The sequence below is a fragment of the Solea senegalensis genome, linkage group LG10, assembly GCF_019176455.1.
Source record: "Solea senegalensis isolate Sse05_10M linkage group LG10, IFAPA_SoseM_1, whole genome shotgun sequence".
NCBI classification, from domain to species: domain Eukaryota; kingdom Metazoa; phylum Chordata; class Actinopteri; order Pleuronectiformes; family Soleidae; genus Solea; species Solea senegalensis.
In genome coordinates this window covers 7,129,989-7,157,224 of record NC_058030.1, presented here as the reverse complement: position 1 = coordinate 7,157,224, position 27,236 = coordinate 7,129,989, and the positions used below count along the sequence as shown (strand labels likewise).

At 39.8% G+C, this 27,236-nt stretch overlaps 2 protein-coding genes across 6 annotated transcripts in view; both read right to left on the bottom strand.

The window, feature by feature from the left end:
• LOC122776388 (rho family-interacting cell polarization regulator 1-like) overlaps nt 1-19,106 on the bottom strand; it is a 38,406-nt gene extending 19,300 nt beyond the window's left edge. Inside the window, exon 1 of one of the 2 annotated variants that reach the window (XM_044036902.1) lies at nt 18,940-19,106. Coding sequence is in view for 1 of the 2 variants with exons in the window: in XM_044036901.1 (XP_043892836.1) it covers nt 6,083-6,101 (19 nt within the window). In the remaining variant the exon portion in view is untranslated. Of the gene's footprint in view, nt 1-6,082; nt 6,441-18,939 lie in introns of those variants that run through there. The other variant, XM_044036901.1, reaches the window with a different exon arrangement.
• The window catches only part of LOC122776381 (receptor-type tyrosine-protein phosphatase zeta-like), a 940,026-nt gene that overhangs the window by 600,706 nt on the left and 312,084 nt on the right, over nt 1-27,236 (bottom strand). The window lies entirely within an intron of this gene.

The window sequence follows — 27,236 nt, the reverse complement described above, 5'->3', positions numbered from 1 at the left end:
CACACCCACAATTCTCCCCACACCCTTCTGCCCTGTCTTCGATGTCTCCCTGAGCTTCATCAATAAACTTTCATTAGCTAATCAGTCCACATAAAGTTTTAGAACTCCTCAGCTCCTCTTTAAATCATTCATCCAGAAGTCCAAATAGATGAACTCGACCAAACGTGCGCGTGTTGCCTACCTGATCCGAACAGTGATGCGGTGCCGTGTAATAACAATAGACTCCAGTCACACCATCTCCTCTGCTATTGATGTTGTGATGTAAACAGCTGTGACTGTGGCTGTGTGTCACACACTCAGCCTGTGCTGAGCCACTGTGTGACACCACACCTATTGTTTGATTCCCTCTGGCCTCCCTCTCCCAGACCATTCTGGAAAAAGGCTCAGTCACTTACACACACACACACACACACACAAACAGGGTGACCTAAAGATGCTGAGGTGAGTTGGTTTAATTTACATGCACATATTCATGCTCCTTATCAGGGATGGGGCTCAGTACAGATAATCGAGATGAGTATTTCCCAGAATGTGGATGAGACTTGGGGTAATCAGCAAATTCTCGTAAATCCTGCCGACTGCACATTTAAATATGGCCAATGTTTTCCTATAGATACATTTGGCTACATGTAGCAGATAAGAGAGAAAAGCGGTGCCAACAAAGACAGGAAATGCCATGAACTAAGTTTATCACCTCAAACATCAGCATGCATTGGAGCATGCAGAGTGAAACACAGTCTACACAGTCTCATATGGCATGAATTCACTTTACACAACCTCAACTAACAGCAAGATTACTGTCCACATTTTTCTGCAGCATACTGATATACCGTTTCCCCCCCCCGAGATCCTCACCATTTCAACCACCATTACAGACTTTTGGTTTATTTCTACAAAGTGTATTTATTTACAGAGGGTTCATTTTTCAGTTGTGATTCCATTACTAGGGATTTAAAAGCTTCCCGCCACAAAAATATGTAGATAATAATCGACAGAAAGGTTTAATTATCACTACAGGAATATCCATGCACCTCCAATACGACAACATTTCTCAACTCAACGTGGCTACGACCCTCAGAATAGCAAACAGTGCGTCAGCAGCTTATTTGTTATGGCCACTAGCAGCGCTGTACTCATCGGAGTCACTCTCACTGGGTATTTATGTATATGTGCATGTGCACCCCTGGGAAAGCTGGGCCTGTGTGTATCTCTGTCATGTAAGGAATGTACATTCCATGCACACACATGGACACACACAGAGGAAAAACACTCCAGAGCCTAATAACAGTGCACCTGCACCTGGAATTGCTCAGCCAAAACTTTTATTTAATTTTGTATTTAAGGTAAAAGAGGCAGGATATATTTTGGTGTTACTTTCCAATAATCCCATAATAACCTTTCAGCATAAAGCAAATCAAGTGATTAGACACCTCTGCACCTCCTCTGGGCTCTATCATAGCATAACAAGTACATTTGTAGTGACAGGAGACATTGACGGCAACGAGGGACGACATCAAACGCGTCACAACAGACAACATCCTGCTCGGTTTGCCTCAACAAGATGTCAAGCTTTGTATAAGAATAGAAACAAAACACCGGATGCAAAAAATGGAATGGTTGGGGCTGGTTATTTTGGTACTATTCTTAGTGGATACACAAAAAAAAAGGAAAGGATCATACTGAATCAAACCAAGCCGTTCCACTCAGTGGAAACAAGGTGTTACAATACAAAAGAAAATACCAATACATTGAGTTGGAACAAATCTAAGAGCTGGACAAAAAGTAACATGAGTCAATGTTGGCAGGGACATATTACCTCGGGTCATATGTAATGTGTCGCGCAAGTGTGTCCATCCATGATCAATCGAGTATTCTCAAGGCCTGTACAATCAGAACAGACAACAGAGAAATGTGTTCTTTTTCTCAAGAACAAGAACAAAGTTGGTTAGTTCTGGCCAGGACATTTCATACTTCATGAGAAACTCAAGTGCAGAACTCCTGGGACGTCCTCATACGGGATGACAACATTTCCTCTGGCCAATCAAATCAATAAAGACAATAGTTGTCGGATGCCACACAAGAAAAAAGGTTCTGCCCAGATGATGTGTCAAGGACAGGTGGCAAGTGTATGTACAGGCCTTTCAACCTGTAGACGAAACTCAACAATCGACAGCAGCTTTAACCAAATAAGTCCAAACATAATCCAAACATCCTTCTGCTTTCCAATTCAAATGGGAGTTCTTTGTATGGAAGCAGCACATGTCTCAGGTCTCATCTCATCAAGACATTTCACTGGAACTAAAAAGGAGTACAGCACATCTTTCAAAACCAAGTATCAATCTAATGCATATTTTAATATTTTCTGTGTTATAGTGTCTTTTCTCAAACACAACTGAATTTACTGTATATACCAAGTTAAAATATAGTCCACTTCAACAGAAATCATGATGTGCTGACATGCAAATAAGCCCCAGTTATGTTTTGTGCTATCGTCCATCATTTGTTTTCAAAAAAACTTTTTGAAAAAAAAAAGTGTCTTCTCACAGGTAAATCAGACATGATGTATTCAATGTCAATGAAGCAGTGTTCCCAGTACCCTCTCCTGGATTCAGCTTCTACTAGTTGTCTGGCAGAGTCCATGCATTCTAGAGGCAGAGCAGTGACGACACATGGGATGGGATTTCAACAAACAAGATAAAAAGTGTAGCAGAAACTAATTACCCGACTGAAGCCCAGACAGTTTTCTCCTGGTGAAATGTGGCCTGCGATATCTCCATGTCATGTTAATAGTTTCCTCCCCTCATAACACTACTATTTCATACACCCCCCCTTGCATACTGTACATACAGTCCAGCCGCCTCAAAACTTCCAAGCCATTCAGGAGAAGGAAACCCCAGAGGGAGCAACATCCTGCAAAGAGGGCAGGGTCAGGAAGAGGCGCACACAGTTTATGGCTACACTGACTCACTGGAATAACCCAACACACACTGGGCAGCCATGCTTGATCATTTCCAGGAAAAGAATACCGAATCTGAAAATGTATCATGAAGATGAAAGCAAGAGTGAGCATAATATTTTTGTTGTGTAGGACCAGAGCACAAATTAAATATATTTATTCTATGATTATAAGACGACAATGCACTGGTATCATGTCTAAACGACGGAGAGGTGAGATTATGCCAGATACTTCTACTTGAAGGTAAAGAATTACAACTACAGTAAGGTATGTCACTAAAATGTCCCAATGGTGGGGGACACACCAAGTCAAACACACTGGCTGACCTTTGTATTGAGTTAGGGTGTGAACAAATGCATGTAACAAATACTTTTAAGCACTTTTCCAGTTTACAGTTCTAGCTGGACTCTACTCAACTTTACTCAGCACACCATTAGCTTAACATGGGCAGGGTCGTCATGACGCCGTTTTATACGCTTCAAAAACACAAACAATGGAGGACTTCGAGGCGAACACAGATACGTCTGCACCTCGTCGACGGACAGCGGTGTGTTTTTGCGGACAGCGGCCACGTATGCTTGCTGTAGTGCTCTTGACTTAAAAATCATGACTCTTCCAGGGACGACACTCTCTGACGCCGGCAGTCTGCTGACGTCATATGTAGTTGAGCTGAATACTTCTACAACTGCATAATGGAAATGCATTTATAGCACCATTTATTTGCTGCTGGGAAACAAAATAAAAATAATAAATACATAATTTGATCAAAAACCTTCCGTGTGCCTCAACAGAAAATGTGTGATTTTGTGTGTGGGGAGTGAGCAGTTTACAAAGCAACACAATCTTCAGTTTTCACTTAGAAAATGGTTGTCCAATGGTGAGATAAAGCGGCAAACATATTCTTGAGGTACCACAGTTTTTATAAGGCGAGCCTCATGTCCGAGCTGGCAGCCATGTTGTCAGTGAGAGCTTAAGAAATGTTCTTGCATTAAGGACCATTCTTTAAGTGGTTTGTCTACCCCCTTACAAGGTCTCTTACCAACATTAATGAATATACTGTTCAAAAATACAACTTCATAAAACTTAATTACCCAAATAGTAATATTAATCCATAAAAATGTAGCCGCAGACTGGCAAAGAAACGTAATATCTCACTTCAAACTGGAAGTTATGTGCAGCTTCTTCCTGTTTGTATTCATACACACAGCGATTATTTAAAATGAGTGAGGTCTTGCTTTAACTGAACTACTGGTGACTACAAAGAAAGACACACTTATAAACAGCTGCTGCATCATAATCCAGATCCTATGACCCAAGATTGAGAGAAGATCAGTTGAGTTGAGAGGAGTTCAGTCAAGAAGATCAAACTTTCACAAGGATCTGCTGAATAATTGTTGTTGCTGCTGCTGTTTTGTACACTCATCACCTCCTCCATTAATATATGTAATTGTTGTGATGGCAACCTAATATGTACAGCATTTCCACAACATTTTTCCATTTGGATGACTGCCCTCTCACTTACAGTATGTCACAAATCAGGGGCAGAAAACACAGCCTTCACAGACTGAACAGAAACAGTCTGGTGTTTCCATCATGGTACAGTTTGGTTTGGTACAGTAAAGCATGACACAATAGAACATGATGGAGGACCATTTGTCTTGATAAGACATCAAGCTTTGTGTGAGAACAGAACGCAAGGGAGTGACACTTTTCTGTCGCTGGTCTAGTTCCACCCTACCGTTCCATTTTCTTAGCGTTCCCATGGGGTACCAGAGTAAAATGGTACGGTAGGGGCTGGTTATTATGGTACTACTCCTAATGGGAACACAAAAAAATATGTACTGTATTACTGTATTCTTGTTGCCACACTTTCACTTGCATAGCTAGGTCATAGGTAGAAGTGCGTGAGTTCATGTGGAACCAAAGCAGGAGGAACTCTGGCTAATCCACACCGAGTGAATGACTGGTGCCACCCCCTTGCTTGGATCATCCGGAATTCTCCTGCTGTCTGGACCCAGTTCTCCAGATATAATACGGACCCATAAATCAGATGAAACTAAACTAAATATAACTTGAATTGAGACACTGAAACTAAATTACCAGAAAATGATTGGTCGACTTTTGTTTACCAATGATGAGAAGTTACAAAAGTTGAAATAGTAAGCTGTAAAGAATAGATTCGTATTGAGCTCATATTATTTAAAGCTGGAATAGGAAACCTTTTAGCTTAAACTATTATATTAACACTGATCGCATAGTGTAACGGAAAAAAACACACACCAATACCTGTCTATATTGATGAAGTCTTGCTTTCAATATTTATTTGTTTTCTCCTGCTCACCAGTTAAGGGTTTTGTGGAAAGACAAATGTAATCTATGATACAAAGACACCATGCTATTCCGCATTCAAATCACTGCAGATTAATAGAATTCACCCAATTTGTATACACACATAAGGGGATTTGTTTCAACACCAGCTCTAACGAGAAGTACCCATGCCCTGATTCATGTCATAGTCTTATGTTTCTACATCACTGACCAAACAGGTACTACTGGGGACACATTGCCTTCTCAAAAGTGCTTTGAAAGCTTTTTCTATCACTGTAATTGAAGAAATCTCTTCTTAAAGCTCTTCTAATCTAAGTGACGGGTACAAACTCACGTTAACAAGCAGGCACAACTGAACAGTGGCATTTGACGCAGAGAGACGACAACATCAACAACAACAACAACAACAAAAAGAATCACAGCAACTCATGTAAGCAGAGCAGTGTTAGTTAGACATGAGGGGAAATGAAGCCATCCTTTAAGTTTGTATGGCACACAGCGCAGCACAGCAGCATGGTTCTTTAAAGGTGGAGTGACCCAGCTAATCTCTTTATTAGTTGGAGGAACACATTAGTACGGTTTCATATGATTAGGACAGAAACATCCACTGAATCACATGAACATGACAAACAAACTAAACACTCCATAGGGTCCGTTGGTTTGTTGGTATTTGCAGTGATCTCTGGCCGTGCATCTAATAAGTTACAAACCTGTTAACCAGTAGTGGTATGTTCATCCTGACAAACACAGAGTTAATGATTAGAGATGAGCTATTCTCACTGAGACACAGCTTCATACCTCCATATCCACTGTACATGGTAGCAGCGGTGGCAGACGTCAAGTACCCCCCAGTGACGGTTCCACTCAGAAGTCCAGAAACAGTCGCTCGGTCCCGTCTCCTAGTCGCTACTTTGCTATCTCTCACTTCCCCTTCTCTTTTTCTCGCTCACCCTCTGCTGCTCCTCTTCATCGGATGACAGCGGGAATAACGGTATCTGAGGCGTCTCCTTCACTTTACTCTACTTCCTCTCTCTCTAACCTGATCGGTTCCCCCCCGTTCTCTCTTCCCCATTTCCACTGTCAGTGTTGATAAGACTCTGTCCACTCTCCCACTGATCCCCCTCACTCGCTCTCTACCACACTGATAAGAAACAGTGGGAGGGAGGGAGGGAGGGAGTGAGGGAGGGTGGTGGAGGAAAAGGAAAAAGCAAGGCGGTCCTCTCTTCTTCCCTGCTGACATCACCAGTTTTTCCTGCCCTCCCTTGAATATTATTGTCTGTGAACATAGTTCTTCACCCAACATCCTCCCTCAACAGTATCAATGGGCTTTTTCTTTTTTTCCACCACACAGAAAGGAACTGCTTTTAACAGCACAACTTCAATGTCAAACATTGATTAAAAAAAAACTACACAGTATGTTAAACGTACACATATTAAAAAATGTGGCTCGAATTGGGAAAAGTTTGTTTTTGGGATAGTTTCACTTTGTTGTATTTGTCCACGCGTAGATGTGTCCTTGAACAGTGCTATATATACAGAAGTGCTGTGGGAATATGTGTGTGTAAGAGCACATGTGTGAGCAGTGAATGAGAATCATAGTGTCAAGCAATTTAGGATTAGAAAATAATCTAGAAAAATGCAACATAAAGGAAGTCTGCAATGTATAAGTTTACCAAACTATTGACAAACCCAATTCTCTGCAATATCCCGTACCATATGGTGCGATGACACCAAATACAAAGACATTTTTAAACTCATCATCACCAATTTTTTAAGCCTTACCAGGTAGAACTTCCTGGCTTTAGTTTTGGCCAAGCCCTTCCCCTTTTCACCAGGTCTGGCTCACTAGTTCTCTTCCTCAAATACAGCATCCAACGGACATTTAATTCACGTTCAAAGCGTTTCAACACATGCAACAAACAGCATTTGCACTGTGGGCTTTGGCACGATCGAGCTCACTGAAACTAGACTAGAAAAGCGTAACATACTGTAACACTCCCCACTTCACAGTGTTGACTTTCCCACATCTGCTATCATCCCCTACAATCTACAATCACCCATGACAAACAGCACAGTCTGGAAGAAGAATGAACTTGAGATGCTCAAAAGAGCAGCATTTCTATTGTTGTTTCTATTCTTTAGTTCTTGTTAATGATTAACCTGTTCAAATTTTGGTTACAGAAAATCCGAATCCTGGACCCGTAGGACAGGTTGTGCAGGAGAGTTACACCTCCGTGTTTATCTGTGAGGAGCAGGAGGGCAGCTGCTCTTTAGTCAACACTCTGACTGACACTTTGTGACCCAAAGCAACATTCGCCTTTGTTTTTTTTTCATTACTCTCTCAATAACAGCCCGACACCAACACAAATAACATGCTCAGGGGTCGACCACACACACACACACACACACACACACACAAGGATGTGTCACTAATCTGGAGAATACACACTTGACATCATGGAGAATAGAGACGCTGTGTGTACAGCAGCCGTTACCAGGGTGATTCACTATTCACAGCTTTAACCTTGCTGAAAAATAGTGCAGTGACAAATAAGCTATTGTTGAGGTCAGAATAGAGTTTTCAGACATCATGGCTCATTCCTTTAAGTGATGGCCTTGAAACAAACTCATTCATATTGTGTGACTCAAGTGGCAACCAGTCTCGATTTCATCAAAAATCTCAACTCCCATATTGAAGCCAAGCAAATACTGGAAGTTATACCAGGCTTCATCATCTTTTTTTCCTCTAAAACAGGAACGTCATTTACAAATCTGACATCATGTATTATTAAAAAACATCTGAACGAGCTCCTCAGAAAAATGGGTTCATTTGGTTCTTTTAGTAACCAGCAGAGTCACCCCCTGGTGGCTATTCTATATATTGATTCACAAGAAAAATAAATGGTCTTAGGTCACACCTCAAACTTTCATCTGCAACACAATCATGCAGATCTTTGACCCAAAAGTCATAGATAATAATCTAAAAACACTCTGAGGATATCCCTTCAATGAAAAGGTCAAATAATAATAAAAAAGAGTTATAAGACTCTATTTATTAGAGTAATAACTTGGTCTGTTAAGAACCGCTGATTCAGTTTCTGCTACATTGTGCAGACTTCGATACTGTGCTCGCTCGTGCGGCGCCTTCCAACCTTTGAAGAAGCCCCGAGTTTTGAGTGTATTTCTGCGCAGGATGAGAATCATCGAGCTGATAGTGAAATATTATTTGCTTACAGTGCAATTCTTGTCCAAGTGGACAGTGGAACTCTGTGGCAACACAGTGAGCGTTTTGTTTCCTCCTGAAGACCCGACCAACCGTTCTTTGTCCTCATCTTCCCCAGTTCTGAGTAAATTTGGATAAAAGCATGTGTAAATAAGTAGTAAATACTGTACGTTGAAAGCATCAGTGAACAGTTTTTCCTCACTTTTTTCTGTTTTCTTACATTTTCTTACAATATCCACCTGAAGTAACTCCAGATTTGGCTTCAGACTCAACTTCTTCTTTTACACTTAACTAAATCCCTCATCTTTAATGTCTTCAACAAAAACCTATTTGTTTACTGTGTAATTGTAACTTAACTCACTGGGCACCCGACCAGTTATTACATGAGCTATAAAACATGCAGTATTTGCTCACTTTCCTTTAGTATAGGAAAGCAGCATTCCATTTAACGTCATTTTTAAAGTTCTACATAACATGCTGCAAAAGTGGGGAGGGCAGGCGGTGGACAGAGAGTGAGAGAGAGAGAGAGAGAGAGAGAGAGAGAGAGACCAAGCGGTGGTGGAAGGGAGGATTTCATACACAGAAGAATTCAGAAAATGTCACAGTGAAGAGTCATGGAGGCTGGCACTGCATGAAACCAAGATAAAGCGATAAAACACAAACTCACTGTACACACCACAACGCAGCACACACACAGTGCTAAAGTCCTCCTGATGTAAAACACACTGTATAGCATATTCTATTGGTTGTCTATTCTACTATTTTTTCATGATGTAGCATGTACATCCACTATTCTACTTCTCCTTTATGTATGAGGTACTCCTCTTTATTTCATTTTATTTAACCTATTTATAACCAGGAAAAAGACTCACAGGGATCAATACATTTAATAAATCAAAATAAAACAGTTGTTTAAAAGTGCAAACAAGTTTTTAATGTATTAAAAAAAATTAATAGATTCCTGTAGTTTCCCATCTAAAAAACTTCAAATGAAATGCAAATGAACTTCAAATGAAGTTTCCGAGCTGTGAGGGAGAAGCAGGATTTATCTCGTAGAAGCCAAGCTTCACTCTGATTTAAATGAAAGCTCTCAGTCAATAAGGAACCCCAGATACTTATAGCTGGAAACTAATTCTATTGATTTCGCTTGAGCAGTTAAGATTGTCAGGATATTCTCCATTGCCTGACATGAATCAGAGAAAACCATGGCTTTATTTCTGCATTTAAAACCAATTTCCTGTGTGACAAACTGACTCAGTCAGTGTTCCGTGTGCCGTCTGTGCTGAGACACAGAAACAAAGGCTCATCTAGTAAAAATCTACACTTGCTTAAGTCTACGGTATCTTAAGAATATGTTTGCTCTTTTATCTTGGTTTGTGTTGCTCACTCCCTGCACCAAAGTCCATATACAGTATACAAATCAGTGATTTTTATATCATAGTAGACAGAAGTTGGTGATCATTGATTCACATTCAAATGTGTTATTTTGTGACTTGTGAACTCTTTTGTTCAGCTTTACTGTGGGCAACAGCAGATCAACACCTCCTGCGTCCCACTGAGATAAAAATGTTGATTTTTATCTCACGGTCTGTTTTTCTCTGAGCAAAACATCAATGTTGGTGAGAGCAGCAGGGACAGGAAAGAAAGAAAGAAAGAAAGAAAGAAAGAAAAGGTCAAATGAATTGAGAACAGTGTAAAACATTCCCATTTGGGGGAGCCGTGTGACCCGTTTCTCATTATGAGGTTATAAATAACCCCTATCCAGGGAATGTTAACACAGTTCATATTTTTAGATTTACTTAAAAACATGATCACCATAATATTAATCCAACATAATGAGGTTATAAAGTAAACTGCAAACTCCTGTCTAATGAAAGTGGACGCATAAGGAGGTAATACTTCAATTTCAACACAAGAGTGAGGCATAATCTACTGAAATAAATTATCAGCAGATAGTTTCTTTAGATGATGCATTTGTATTACTGTTTTTTCACATGAAGGTTTTTGTAAAAAGGTGCAGACTGCCTGCTTCAGCTGTGATTAGACAAATCAATGTAGTAGATGGCAAAATTCCCCTAGTGTACGTGTCGTGTTTATATTCCTGACAATTGAAGCCAGAGCCAGTAAAAACCTGCATCGACTGCAGAGACATTTGGCTCACTGGTGCAGACACAAGCCAGATGTTAGCAGGGATATTTGAGTTTTTGGACCAGTAGAAGAAGTCTTGCATTTGGGTATGCATTGCAACCAGTTTTAAATATTTTGTGCCATTATATTTTTTAGCTTTCCTACCAAAAGAATAAAGGCTACAGATGTAAGTAATATTCCCCCCCCTTCTCTCAAATAACCTGGTAGCACACCATGCTAACTACCAACAGCAGTAACATGACATTACTTCCCGGCCAAACACCAACTGTGTTGGAGTCAGTCCAGGGTGGTAAATCACAGTTTAGACTCCCCTTTATTGGATTTGGGGGAAATTTACACTCCTCCAAACTCATTACCTGAGGTAGCACCACATTAACTCAGTGGTTAACTTATTTTGCATTTTACTTTATTTGCATGAAGCATGAGATGAAAAACTAAAGAAAAAATCAACTTAATATTCGTCATTAAACTGTTTCCTTTCTAGTGTGTTGAAGAACCTCTGTAGCCGTTACTTGGCATCAAAGCATACGGTGATATCACCGTGGACTAATAAAAAACAACAATTTACTGAATCAGGTGATTGTACACATACAAGTCAGCCTGAGCTCACGATGTGTCAGTGCGTCATACAAACACCATCACTTCAAAAACATCTGATCTGTCTTTCTTTAGGGTACAAAGGGCCTGTGTTTTTTATTACACAAAGCAATGGCGTGACTTGACTTATTCGGTAGTCAGCATGATTCATCTTGGACGTACTCACACGGGGACAAAACCTGTACTGTACATTATGTTTGTTGATAAGGCAAATCATCATCATTCACTGTGGTTAAATAGAATGCGGCTGGTAGCTGACAGACTGTTCTTACTTCACTAAGCACCACATGACTGACTGTGTATGTATGTGTGTGTGTGTGTGTGTGTGTGTGGACCACTGTGAAGTGGGGACTTTCTGGTTAATCTCCAGCTGGCCAATAAGCAGCTTAACTGTCACTAGAGTGCAGCAGGCTAATTACAAGGTTATACTCTGGTCTAATATGGTTCAGAGGAAACACATAACCATACAGCAAATACCCTCGACATGAACACTCACGCTAAAACATGATATGCTTCTGAGTTGACGCTGTGTTTTATCTGTTATCTTAACTTTCTTGTAAACACAGCACCTGTTGCCAAGGTGCTGCAGCTGCCAGAGACGTGGTAGAAATATTATATATAGTGTTTTAATTACTAGTTGCCCAGTGCCCACATGTTATTAGTTACTTAATTATTCATTTCTTCATTATATTTCTGTTTCTACTATTTATAGATCCACTTGAAAGGTTTTTTTTTTATTGTGAGCTATACATACATATCAAAACAAGAACTTTTACTTTTCTGTGAAATATCATTACGAATTTCATCATTGCAATATCACAATGGAATATTGTCTTATAACAGGTCACCAGTCTGTCAGATCACCAACATACACACACAAACAACCACTCACTCTCACATTCACACCTCAGTTCCAATTACACTGCAACTATTCTTGCCACTGTACCCTGTGACCCCTCCAATATCCACATACAGTTTATATATATATATATATGTATATAAACTGCATATATATATATATGTACTTGGATATTGAGAAAGTGCAAGTGCAGGTTATATTACACTCTAAATGTAACCGTTAGAGTGTGGATACACTACCACAGTGACTCAGTGAGGACAGTGTGTCACTAGGTTAACCCTTCATGGAGAACCTTGAAGGTTAAGCTGCTTGATGGGCATGTGAGACAGGGCAAGTGAGGAAGTGACAATAAAAACAAAGCTTTTCTTACATCAGTTAAATAGAGATGAACGATTAACGATTTATATTAAAGCGCTATATGGGGGACACATATTTTGTCCTCACCTAACTCCAGTCCAAGAGAGTCCTAAGCAGCTCAAACCAAACCAGACAGACATACAGTTAATTTCAGTGTTGTGATGACCAGGATGCTCAACCTGTACCATGGTTACTGTGTGTGATGGCTGTTTACATATGTGACCAGGGCAAATGACGGTCAATAAGAACAAAGTTATCTAATAAAAACATCTTGTGCTAAACAAACTTGGGCTGTCTGAATACAAATTCCCCTTTTTTTGTAAACATGACCCAGGCTGTCAGGTTCCACAGGTGTGTTTGGTCTGGTTTTTTCTTTTTTCCCTCCAGGAAGTCGTGTTCAATGCAAACAACAACAAACACGCAAACAAACAAGAAAAGAGAGCATGACTCACGGGGTGCCGTCATTCATGAAGCATGATGTTAATATTACGGTAGAAATGTCTTATCATTTAAATAAATCACAGCTCTGTGGTGGAGTTCTGTTGATTTTCTCTGTGTTACACCATGTTCACCTGCTCAGCTATTAGCTGTAGAATTTCACACAAAGTTTGGTCTTTATAACACTTTCCGGCACATGAGCACAGAAGTCAAAGACATACATGAATAAATAAATAAATAACTAAATACAGGCCTCCTCATTACCTTGCACCACACTTCAGTGTTGCAGCAGAGCGATCACCTCATAAAACCTCTTTCTGGTTTCTGGTCAGTGGGGGTGGGGTGAATGGGTTTGGGCTTAATTCTGTCCCCGGTTTACACTTTCGTAGAACCTGTTCTACTACCTGTTCCAAATAAAGGACGACCATGATGATGATGACACATTTCAGTCAAGGTGCTGCATCTACTTTCATTTATGTTGCATTAGGATGGATGGATGAAGTGCACACCATCTTTCGCGCCATCTGTGTTACCATAACTTTGGTCTTACAGGCAAATGGCCTAGTGAGTAATCCTCTTATCATCTCTCTCACCTGAACCAGCTGAGAGAGAGAGAGTGTGTGTGAGAGAGAGAGAAAGAGAGAGCATTCAATTGGTTAATTGGGTATAACTGTCTAGTCTCACGGTATTAAACTGTGTAATAGATCCTCCTTCACAAAGGTTGGAATGCTCCTGCAATACTTTTTTTGCCTGCCCATACAGCTGCTTTAACAACAGTATTACATAGGGGTGGAAATGGCAGGTTATCATGTAGGGCAACTGCAACTAACCATTGTTTTCATCATCGATTAATCGGTCGATTATTTTAACTTCATCGTACCATGATTCTGCTGATATACTGATATATTACAACAAGACAATCATTCTGTATATAAAAATAACATCCCCATATAGAGTATTTAGAAGTGAAGAATACAAAATGTCCATGACAAAGTCAAGTGCAGGATTTCTCTCAAGCCTGTGATCAGAACCACTCAATTTTTCCAAGGATGAGTTTGCAGTCAATGCAGATTCATCCTTTCCTAAAGTAAGGGAGGGGATTAAGGCTTCTAAAAGGTGGGAAGTTGCATGTCAAAGCCAGCACGTGGTTATTACGGTAATTTCACTCACACTGTTGCAGGAACCGGTACATAGTTTCCATTTTTTGGCCTGTTTTTGGACATTGAGACAAAGACTCAAACAAATGTTATTTTACATTTTAGTTTTATATTCTTAAACAAACAAAATATGCAGTATTTTTTCTCAATAAAACCATTTTTCTTCATTTTAAATTGTTAATACACTAATTTAACATGCAGTAAATTGTAAATGCCAGATATTAAAATTTATTCTGGAAATATGGACAAAAGCACTTAACTCACAGGACATTTTCTGTTAAAATGAGTAAAATAATTATACATTTTGTCCCACCTCTAATTAACAAACTTGATAGGAGAATGTGATGCAGCATGTGAGAGATGAAGAACACGCTTGTAAAGCTGCAGTCAATGCAGACTCATCCTTTCCTGTAAATGCTTTTCAAAGCTAAAGTCTTTAAGGGAGTGAATTACGGTCATCACAGCAGCAGTAGCAGTAGCTAACGGTGCAGGACGAGTGCTTAAAATAACAAAAACAACAAACCAGTGGCTACACTTCCCGTCCAGAGAGACTTACTTTTGGAGGAAGAGACAGACAGGAGGTCAACACGAGGCTAAAGAGCTGTTCTAGTCGGTGCAATATACGATTACTGCAGCAGCTCTGTTATTAGTACAAGACACTGCATGAGTCACTCTGTGCTGAGCTCCACTGCATGGACACACACACGCACACACACAAACACTGTGTGTGTGCGTCCTGGCTCAACTGAGTCAGAAGTCATGTTCAATTTAGCTTTGAGGTTTGCTAATAACAGTTATCCAGTTTCACTTTCAGTCTGGCTTTATTTTAGAAAAGTTACACCCATGTGTACATACGATTAATTACTACTCGGATTTACAACAATAATCAATGTTGACAACTGTCAGTGCAAAGTCAGTGCAAAGTCCACACACACATGCTTTTACCCATCGGCGTTTGAGCGTTTCCTGCAGGGAATATTTAAGTAATCATGGGGCACTAGACTCAGTTTTCAGTGTTTTTTATATTAGATGTCATCTTCTTGGATGAGAATATTCTGGTTTCTTTGCTTCTTTATGACAGAAAACTGGATATCACTGCACGAGCATATGTCATTCATATGACATAAAATGTTTCACATGCCTGAGTGATAACTAAAGTTTGGTACACCTGTTGCAGGAAAGGTCATGGTGGTACTGCTGTTGAAGTTGAAGAATTAAAGCTTTCCATGTGAAACCTCAGCCGCACTGTTGACGTCGCCTGACTCAACCTCTATTACACAATGTCACAAAAGGTGGAGAAACACAGATTTATATACTTTTCTAGAACGTTGGGAAGCTTGCATTCAACCCGACTTCACTGACTGGTTCCTCATTCTCAGTAATTCTTCATAACAACAAGTGTAACATCTCTCCAAGGAGACAATGTCTGTCCCTCTGCTGTCTCTGACGGCTGCCACTGTGTTGCATCCGACAGATTGGAACAAGCTGGTTCCTACTGGGATCACAAAATCAGTCACTGAAACGTGTTCCTTTCTATCCCTCAATATCTTTGGAATAACATTGTGAGTGTAGCATGACTTTGTGAAAAAGTAAACGTCACCACAAACCATGGGGGGGTGTGGGGATATGAAGAGTCCAGGTCATATTATTAAAATTTTACTGTGTGTGTGTGTGTCCATGTTTGAGAGAATGTGTGTGTGTTAATTGGATGTTTGTCCAGTTTTTCAAGGAAGTCCAGAGGAAGTCATTAACTTCAAAGGGCCACGTGTGGGTGCACGTGTGGAGAGAGTGTGTGTGTGGGTGTGTGGGTTTTTTTTTTAAGTTTTTCCTGCATAAAAGCAGGAAAAACTTAAAAATAGCACAACAGGAGAATTCATCAAATTGTAGGCACACATGAAGGCATTCGCATAAAATAATTCTCGTATTTAAAAACATTAGTACACAGCAAAAATGGACATATGTGATTAATTTAAGAAAAAAAAAAAAAATTCAGAGAGAGAAGTTCAGACCCTGGCCCCAACCTTTACTTTTGCACCACATGGGGAAACACACCAGAATAATTTGGGTTGGTACTGGAGCTCATGTTATCACGAGCGACCGCACTCCCTGATCACCGCATGTTTTTTCATCGGTTACAAAGATTACACACCTAGATAACACACACACACACACACACGGAGATAAAATAAAACATGACAGAACACAACCCAAGACAGATTAGCATCATGTTCCTAACGACTTACCTGCACTTAAAGCGTGAAAACACTATCAATATTGAGCATAATTAAATCATACAGTAAATTGGCTATTTGTTGTGCAGGGAGAGAGAAAAACAAACACACGGAAAGCATCATGTTCCTCAACAGTCAACGCTGAGCATAATGAATGCTTTCCAGTCTTGATGAACACTCAAAGCTGCTTTACACTACAGTTTTGGATTTGCATCACCCATCTTTCATGCACATTCACACGCTGCCGGCACAGGAAATCAAACCCACAAACTTTCAAGTGGAAAGACGACACGCTCTACCACTGAGCTACCGTCACCCCCAATCATAACGTACTGTACAGAATCAGAGAAACATCTGACAGCTTCACCAGTTGAGCTGGATTCAGATGCCACCAGTGAGCCAACAAACAGAAAATGTCTTTATATACAAAACATTATTAGGAACAGTTATCACTAAAATCCACAAAGGACCATCATAATCCATTGCAACTAGAGCCAGTTACTAACAATTAGTATTTCTGCTTGAAAAGCCCACAGAATGACTGTAATCCTTCATCCACTTTCATTAATTCCACCAGTGAAAATGAAAGTGTGGAATGATCTGTAAATGTGGATTTGTGGCAGTGAAGTTGGAGGAAAGTGCAGCCTGAGCCTCTGCTGTGCTTGTCCTCTGACTGCCTCACTAACTGTGGGGTTGAGTGAGTATGAGAGAAATGTGCCTTCCAGTATAGTACAGAGATGACAAGCTACGTCTACGTCGGCTTTAAAGTCTCCAGTTCCGCACGGGATTGACAGACAGCCAAATTCGGCCGAATGTGTAATGTGCACAAGGACACGGTCGGACTGGAGTTGTCCCCCATCTTGGTTTATGAATGAACACAATGCACGCTGGGTGAAATGAGAATGTGATGAGTGGCTCCAGTGTCTGCCCTCTGTTCTGTATCCGTTTCATGCAGGTTGTTAGCTCAGGCCTGATCATTAGCTGAATTAGGTCTTTTAACAGTGAGAGGCCTGAGGCGGCACAATGGGCTTACTGTTCACTTGACTGTGAGTGAGCAGGACACAGAGAGTGCGCTTGTGGTTTCGATGGAGCGTTCCCATAGTTAGCCTGACTGGGTTTGTTTTTGTCACGCATTACTCGTCAAAACATTTGGATTTCACAACCTTTTGGAACACAATCAGGGGAGGGGGGTGTTTGCTTCCGAAAGCCAGAGGGCTAATATAGAATGTGCTCTACTTCAAAGCTATGCCAAGAATGCTGTCACTCCACGTAGAGATGGACAGCTCGTCAGGTGTCATACCACTGGGGGGGTTTAAGGATGCAGAAGGAAAGCCACAAATTTGTTTCTTCAGTTATTGGTGAATGGAGTGGTTTAGATTAGTTTATTTCTTGACTTAAAGAGTGGTATAAGCTACTGTAATACTACTGTGTATAGTCAATGCTGACTGTGCACTCGGGCTGAAGGATTTTTTAATAATTGCGATGATTTTGACAGGAATTGCGATATGACTCGTGATATCAGAGGGAATGGTCACGTTTACATCACTACGCTCATTTTCATTCGAAAAACCTATTTAAGAGGTTCAATGTGCGATATTTGTGTAGATCTGTGAGACACAAAGATGTTCTCTTCAGTCTGTAGAACGAGACAAAAACTCATCTAAAATGTTGACATTTTGACACAAACGTTGCGGCTGTGTTGCGATTTCGATAACATTTGAAATGAACTGTTCAGCCCTTCACACTGCCACCGAGGACACAAGGACAAGGATGATTCCGGTCTCTTTATCAACCCATGAGACAACATTTAAAGACTGGAAATTCAGCTAGTGTCTCACTTCCTGTCTTACTGTATCACCTTTAATCTCAGCTGAATTTAAATCACAACATGAAACAACTCACTCGATCAACCACAAATGCTGCAATTCAATTTTTCTTCTTTTAACAGATGCATCTTCTATGCACATAAAATATGTGACACATACATGTGGGAACCGAGTCCTTTCTTACTGACACTTTTCTGCCTCAGCTACAGTGTTACCGTCTCAAATACTGTGTCATCTTCTGTCACCTTGGATGGAAAGACACAGTCACTTGTTCCATCTCCAGAGCCGTGACAAACTTTCAGTCAGTGTTCAGTGACAGTGACTCTGCTTTTGACACACTCCAGTCGAAACCTCTCCAAGAACTTCACACTTTGACATAACAGAACATGACAAAGAGTTAGCCCTAACCAGGCAACAAACTGAACTAACGAGCTAGTTTGTTGCTGGTGTCAAACAGGGGTTTCTGCCCTCATTATCACCTGTTTTACCTGTAAAAAAAAAACCACACACACCCAAAAACACTGCGGAATGTTCTACAAGGGTCAGAGCAACAAGAGGATGGTGAAGTGAAGGAGCTTGGCAGGAGCTGGAGCTCCAGCACGATTTGCCTGAGTGAAATTTAGAGATTTGACAATGGGGTTTGGCACGCTGCACCCCCCCAAGCAGGGGGACGGGACAAGCAGACTGCAGCAGTCCTAAGTAAAGCGTCTAAATAACCCAGACAATGTGGAGACAACACGGTGACAATGTAGCTGCTCAGAGCCACAGATATTATGCAAAGGCACAACTAAACAAACAAAACAATTTGAATGTACGTACATGTTGTCTGCGGTGCTGGGGGTCCTCTCCTCCTCCTCACGCAATCTTTTGTTTATCCAAACGAGAGAAAGCGGGGAAACAAACAGCTGCACTGTTGCGAGCTACAGCTCTTCACTCAGTCCATCAGTGGACTTGTTCACTGTCTCCTGTCTGCTGAGTCTGACACACAAGCGGCTTCCCTCCATGCAGCAGCCAGCAGTGTGTGCACTGTGCACCGGTCACTTACTTCACCACAGCCAAGTGCGCCATGATGAGCCACCACGGACACTTCCGGTCGGCACCTTCAAAGTTAAATGTGAATGGGAAACAATTTGAAAGAAAGTAAAAAAATAAATAAATAAAACAACATGAATTCTGAGATTCAAGTCAGAATTCTGAGAAAAGGTCCGACTTCTAATCTCAGAATTCTGACTAAAAAAGTCAGTTTTTTGACTACTTTCAGAATTCTGACTTTTTCGTTTTATTTGTTTCCTTATGTGGCCCTTCACACTCTTCTGTATGTTGCTGAACACATTTATAAGACCACCTGTCATAAAAACAAGAAAACATATTTGAGAAATCTTCCAGAAACTAAAATTGCCCAGCCAAACTCTTTATCTAATAATTGTGACTTATTTTACGATGGCGGCTGTAGGACAGGACCTGGAGGAACTGACCCCAGCTAAGTGACCCCTGAAATGCCCCCGGCCCATCACTGTCTGTCACTTGTTGCTTAAACAACCATCAGAAATTGATTTTAATTCTATTGCTGGCAGTGATGCAGCAAATAAGACTCTCCACCATCAATCAAACATCTTTCTCAACCACTCACTCTCACATTCACGTCTATGGTCAATTTAGAGAACATGCAAACTCCACACAGAGAGGCCCTCGAACCTGGGATATCAACCAGTGACCTTCTTGCTGTGAGGCAACAGCCCTAGCCACTGCTCCACTGGCCAATGTTTGTTTTGCAACCATAACTTCACCTTCAACCAGGCTCCTATTGAACAATACCAGCAGTCAATCAAACTTGTGTCCACTCATATGTATTGTACTTTATACCAAACTGACATCAAAATTAGTGACTAAGACCAGTCACTCCTAAGAGTTCCTCCTACTCCTAAAAACTGAGTTCTTATTACAACCAATGGAGTTGCCCCCTGGTGGCAATTGAATTTACTTCTATTTGTACATTGATGTGCTCAGGAGAAAACTAGAAGACTGTCCACATTCCATCTACTGTCCATGGTTTAAAGTACACTCCAAAGTGTTTAAACAAGGTGTGACAGTTGAAATGGACTGGAACAAAAGACTGTTTATGTGGATGATGTTGTTGGACATATTTTTTGGCCCCTCTGTGTGAAATGTAGCCTCTTTATGACCGTGGTCTTAAACCAATCCCAGATTTGCGACTGGTCTCATAATATTTACTTTTTTATGTCATCATTTTGATTTTCAGTGAGCATGTGCAGCACAGTCACCGCTGAGTCAGTACCTCATACCACCACGCCACAGCTGTAGAAGGTAATATATGGTGTGATTTCATGCATGTAAACATGGCTGCTGTGATTTGAGGGATTGTGCACTTCTTCAGAGAAAATAATAATCTTGAAAACTACTTTTATGCCTTTATTTTTTCCCAGTCAAGGATACAATCAGCCCTCAAATGATCTTTTCCATGGTGTAATACTGCCCTCTAGTGGTCATTAATTATATGACTTGTCTGATACATTACAATTTTACAATTTACATTATTTTATTATGGAGGATGGAAGTTTAGTCATGACTTTGGAAAAATTAATTCCAACTGGAAACTGAAATTTGTTAATCATCATTTTCACAAAGCAAAGAGAAATCTTGCATTTTCAGAACAGGGACATTGGACAGCAGTGGATCCATAATTCTCATGTGCCTTGATGTAATATAGAAGATTTTTTTATACGAACTTTGGTCTGGGACCAACAATAACTTCTGTTTCCAGTCAGGAAGCGTTGTCAAACAACAAGAATAAGTAGTGACTCTGTTGTCAAGACATTACAGACTACGAATTGGATCAGTTGAGATCAATCTGTTTTCCTTAATATAAAGCCATGTTTTCACTGTCGGCAGGAATGCCTTTCTTATGCTGGTTGTAGTTGCAGGGGACCAGCAGGGGGCGCACACAGCTCAGGCAATACTCAAGTGTCAGGACCACTATCCCTTAATGACTAAAACATATCTATTTTCTGCTTTATTTGTTTTCACACATGTGTTTTGCATCAGTCTCCCTCAGTTGTGTGATAAACATCTGAAATAATCACGACAACTTTGTAGTTATAACAATGTGTCATCAATTAAAATAATATTGTATAATTTAATTAACAGAGACCTTGGTCTAGAGCACATTTAAAAGCAACCAAGGTTGACCAAAGTGATAAAGGTTGAAAAGGGCACATTAACTTAAAAGGTAAAACCCCCAAAATAAAGTCAATAAAAATATAAGTAAAACAGTGACACAATAGAATGGTAAAATAGTAAAAACTACAACATGTTGTGACTAGGTTAAATGGTTAGGTTCAATAGAGACTCTAAAAACAACTGTTCAGAAGCTTTAATATACTTATATAAACATATTTATGATGCAAAATTAATCTTTAAAACATAAAAAAACAGCCATTTAAGTGGCAGAGTTTGAATCCCCTGCTTTAAGTTGACCCTGTCTGAATGTTGGCCCAGTAATGGACTAATGGCCTGTCCAGGCCATATGTGGTCTTGGATTTGGACTCCTCTAGTCTAACTGCTGATGCAGTGATTGGACGAGACACTTTTCTTATGTCATATTATACTTTATACACATATTAAAATATGCATTAAAGGACCCCTTCACCCCAAAAACATAGAGTTTTATACAGGGATAAAATAACAGGCAGCTGCTCTGCGATACATGCCTCATTCCCAGGACAACGGAGGAAGTTGGGATTAAAAAGTCTAAGTAAAATATTCACTACACCTTAAGTGCAAAAATAAAATGAGTGAGTGAAAGAGTGTAAAGAGTGCGAAAAATGAAACATTGCAGCACTATCATAAAGATTTTAGGACCTTTTTTTTCTTGATTTGACCAACTGGAAAAATGGGTGAAACAGCTCTTTAAGTCACACATATATTTCTCGCCGCTGTGAAGTTAAATCATCACCTCTGAAACAGTTCCGACGCAAAATGAACAGTGAGACTGTCTAACTTAAATATGTTATTAATAAACTGTGTGTGTGTGTTTGAGAGCAGGAGGGAAGATATCACCTCAGTGTCACTGTATGTCAGTTGAGATTCTTGTGTGTAATTATACTGTATATCAGAATACAGACACCCACACTGTTCAGTTCTCACTCTATGTAATTAACAAAGACATTTCCTCACCTGGGGAATTTGTTTCAGGAAGAAAAAAAAGTCAACGGTGCATTTCAACTCACTCAAACACAGTGGAACGGACTGATCGTATAGTGACCAGGGTTTCATGACATGATGTGTGTCCCTCAGTAACATTACTGCTGTGCTGCCAACAGGTGGCGCTATGCCATCGACTTAGTTTTTAACTCTGATGGCCACGACCTTTTGAAACTGTGAGACCTTTTAAAACCTTTTTATTAGTCTATTACAAAGGTTTCTCTTTTTAATGTTTATATGATTAAATGTTGCCAAGATAGATGCCAAATTCAAAATAGTCGACTTGTTGAGGAGGCCATGGTCCACTTTTTTGTTCTTCTTGGTATTGGTTTCTAACAAGCTTTGTGGAATTTGGTGCAATTTAATTTCACTTTTAGGGGGCGCTACTGAGCCATTTTAGACCAATTTTACATATTTCCCCTTATTTTATAAAGCATTTTCTCCACTTCTGATCGTGCGCCAATTTTCATCTGTTTTTACCAATGTTTAGTGATTCAAAAATGCGATCATTTGGGACAAAAAAAAAGTACATTCCAGGAATTCCAATTGGTCTGAGATTAAAGTTAGAATTCTGACTTTTTTCTTAGAATCCTGACTTTAATCTCAGAATTCCGACTTTCTGACTAATCTCAGAATAATTCAGATTTCTTTAATCTCAGAATTCTGACTTTTTTCTTAGAATCCTGACTTTAATCTCAGAATTCCGACTTTCTGACTTTAATCTCAGAATAATTCAGATTTCTTTAATCTCAGAATTCTGACTTTTTTCTCAGAATCCTTACTTTAATCTCAGAATTCTGACTTTCTGACTTTAATCTCAGAATTCTGACTTTCTGACTTAAATCTCAGAATAATTCTGACTTTTTTTTCCTCGGAATTCTGATTTTCTGACTTAAATCTCAGCATTCTAACTTTTTCATAGAATTCTGACTTAAATCTCAGAATTCTGACTTTAATCTCAGAATAATGACTTTCTTCATAGAATTCATGCTGTTTTTTTTTAACTTTCTTTTAGGGCTGACACAATTACTTATGAATCAACTACTAAATTAATCGTCAACTATTTGGAGTGTTAAGCTCCAAAGTGTTAAATGTGAATATTTTCTGGTTTCTTTGCACCATATGACAAAACTGAATCATTTTGAGTACATCATCCTTTCCAGGTTTGAGAAACACTTTCTGACATTTTATGCACCAAACGATTACTTGAATTAATCGAGAAAATAATCGACAGATGAATCGATTCCTGAAAATGATCATTAGTTGCAGCCCTACTTTCTTTCAAACATTTTTTTATCTTTTATACCCTTTAATCTGATTATAGAAGCTTGTTGTGTTGACTGATACGCTTCTGGTTTTTAACGTGGTCATTCATGCTGTCACTGCTTTATTAACTCAGTCGGAGGAAGTCAGTCAGAAGGAGAAATCTTAACCGAGAACCAGCCCATGTTTGCTGAGTGGACAACTGTGACGTCCTGAGAAAAAAAAAAAAGAAAGAAAAAAAACACACACTCAAGATTGCTGACAAGCCCTTCAAATAAAATGATATCTCTTTAAATCCATCTCCCACTGCAAGACAGCCTCTGTCACACAATGAAAAGCCGAGACATCTTCGGGGGCAATTACGGTCTAACATCCCATAAGGCATCTAATACAACAGCTATGGCAGCAACATCTTGACTGAAGAGTGATGAGCATCTTAAAGAGATAGTTCAGGTTTTTTGAAGTAAAGCTGTATGAGGTTAGTTCTGACTGCACCGTGTATGTTCCCTGTCAGTTCACTTCAAAAGTGGGACTAGAGCTAAATAAATAAATGTGTCTTTTACATGGTTAGTCCTCTCCATGATCCTTTCCTCTGTTGTACAGTATGATCTGTGTCCGCTTTGGCAACTTACAGCACATGTGTGACGTTAAACACGAAACACAAACTTCCAATTTACTTGTGCACCTGTGAATATTGGTGGAAAAGAAGTGACACACTACACACCGGTAGAATTCTGCCTCAAATACTATGACGCAATTAACAAGGTTTGCAGAAAATAAAAGTAGCAGCATTTTCTTTAAGGGAGACTTTTGCACTCACACACTCACTGAAAGACTGTCCACTGAGAAAAAGGAGTGAAGTCTTTTTTTAAATTTGGCACAAGGCCTTCATCTCTCTCTGCGTCTGTCACAGTATTGATCGTGTGCTGAGGGCTTTTACCCTGTGATTTCTGCTCATTACTGTGACCACACATTGTTCTCCAGACAGCGATCTGATTATAGCGTTGGTCTGTGCGCCGCCTCGTCGTCGAGAGCTGCTTCAAAACACCTTTTCAACTTTATGAAAAGCTGCAATCTGCCCCTGGCAAATAAAAACATGTATTGACAGAGTAATCTGTCAGTGCTCTCGGAGTGACACACACCCGCACACACACACACAAAAACATCACTTTCCCCAAGCATAGAGAGAGAGGTCAGAGTTCAGTTGGGAGTCATAAGGTCTATGATTGGATGTTTTCAGAAAAGTGGGCGTCACCATTTGCCACCATACTAAATATCGACCCAAGGAGACACCTCTACTAATGGAGAGACAGAGACACACAGGTAGCTGAGAGACGAGGTGAACGAAATGAGACTTGTCCTCATCATTTAATAGCTGCTGTCATGTCTGGTGATCCACACACACACACACATTATGTATATAATGTATACAATTACTGGCGTCTATGTGAGTTGAACAGCTGAACCATCGCACAAAAAACTTTTCTTTTTAGTAAAAAAAAACCCACCGCACTCTGACATGACTTAACTTAGATTTATTCTTAAGTGAAAGCTGCGTTTCACTCGTGGCTTCCTCACATTCCCTCAGATCACGTCACAAACATAATTAATTGCATTAATGTTCTGTACAAAAACCTACAGTGTGTAACTGAAATTTTGTTTTTGTTGACGTTGTTATTCTGCACCTGGTCCCTGTTCTTCATCTAAAAACAGGCTCTGTCAAGCAATACTATCAGACCTGACTGAGGAAGCATTTGTGTATTTACCCCAGCAGTGCTGGGGTGGGTGGGGACATTTTAAGTAACTGATTCTAATGATTCAGTTACACTGAAAACAACTGCTTTACAAGTCACTAGTCACTCGTTTGTGTGTCACACTTAAATCGTCACGGATGACTCCGCCCACGTTGAGTATAGGTAGTGGAAAACCAACCTAAACCGTGCCATGCTGAGGTGAGTCGAGGGGAGCTGGAACCATAAGTGGAAAAGGGGCTATATAGTTACTAAGCCTTGAGAGTATCCAGTACAGATGCCTGGCGCCTTGGTATCGAGGCAAAGAACCTTGAAAGGCACCTAGTTTGAGTCTTATCCTGTAATGGCTGTTTATATTGAACACCAGGTCTGGTTATAAGAATATGTGAGTCATTAACTTAAAGATGGCTGAAGATTCGAATTTTCTCTCAATACTACAGTTGTAACATTGTTGTAAAATGATGTAGTCTTGCCGCTATGAAATGGGGGGATGACAAGGGTGAATCTGCAAAGACAACAGACCACACAGTTCAAGACCAAATGCTGTGGCACAGAGGCTGTGTGATTATATTAGTCAGTGCACTTGTCGCACACAACACATGCATTCAAACAAAAGTAAAAGAAATGTAACTTTAGTTTTAGATATTTTATGAAATATCTTTCCTCTGAGATAAAGTTCTCAGTGGCCGGACGATGACCGATCGCGGCTGCCGCGATGCGAGTGTGATGGGTTGATGATGTCGACACTGAGGACGATGGAGACGGGGAATTAGTTTTCGATTAGCCACAGTATCAGGTCACGGTGTCACGTCCCACCTCTCTGCCTGTGTGACTGATCAATACCAACATCACACACACTATTAGCGGCTCCACCTCTCCCTTTTCCCTCCCTCTGTCAGAAACACAATTATCAGCTCCCCCCACCTCTAGCACTCTGTCCGGCGCTCTGTGTCACGTCTTGAGTCCTCACTTTTTTCTATCACTATTTCATCTCATTTCAGACCACGTGACCTGTCCCAAAGTGTTGGACTTGTGCTAAATTCTGTCCAGCGGTAATGTGCACTCACAATATCAAAAGCAGCATATATAGGGCTGGAGGGAGTGGTCAATTAAGCCTTATTCAGTTATAATGATAATTAAAAAACAACAACCACAGGAGCATCCTGTGTATAAAACATTTGGTGACTACACAATTCTGATAAAGCAAGTCACATTTAGAGATAATTGTCCATATGCATGGTCTTTTTCCTGGTTTCAATAAGCCAGCGCCATTATTTCCGGTAATTTTTCAGCCGACGATGCAGAGATGCTCTACAGTTGGTGTCTGCAGAAGAGTGTTTTAGTGATGAATGATCAAATAAAGCATGAGGCTGTGCACAGAAAATGCTATTTATATTATTTTGAACATAAAACAGAACATGCACAGTGCTTAGCAAATGTATTATAGACCACCATCCAAAGCCACAAGTATAATTATCACAATCACTTTTTATGTTTCTGTAATCTGTAAAAGCTCTTCAACTGAAAATGATATCTTTAATGCCAAAATATAATTATGATTGTTATCCAGGAGTTTTCTAATTTACTTTTTTAATTATTTCTTGATTAAGATGTCAAATTATAGTTATTTACTGGTGCATTTTTTTATATATCATATATATATATATATATATATATATATATATATATTTACACCTCGATAACATATTATCATTGTCATTATTTCGACATATTAACATTATCGATATCACAATATACACATTAATAACAATAGCAATACTTATACTGTATGTACTTGTATTGTATAAATTATAATTTTCACTATATTATCATTATTGGTAATATTGGTAATATTATCATTATCATTATCTAACTTAAATA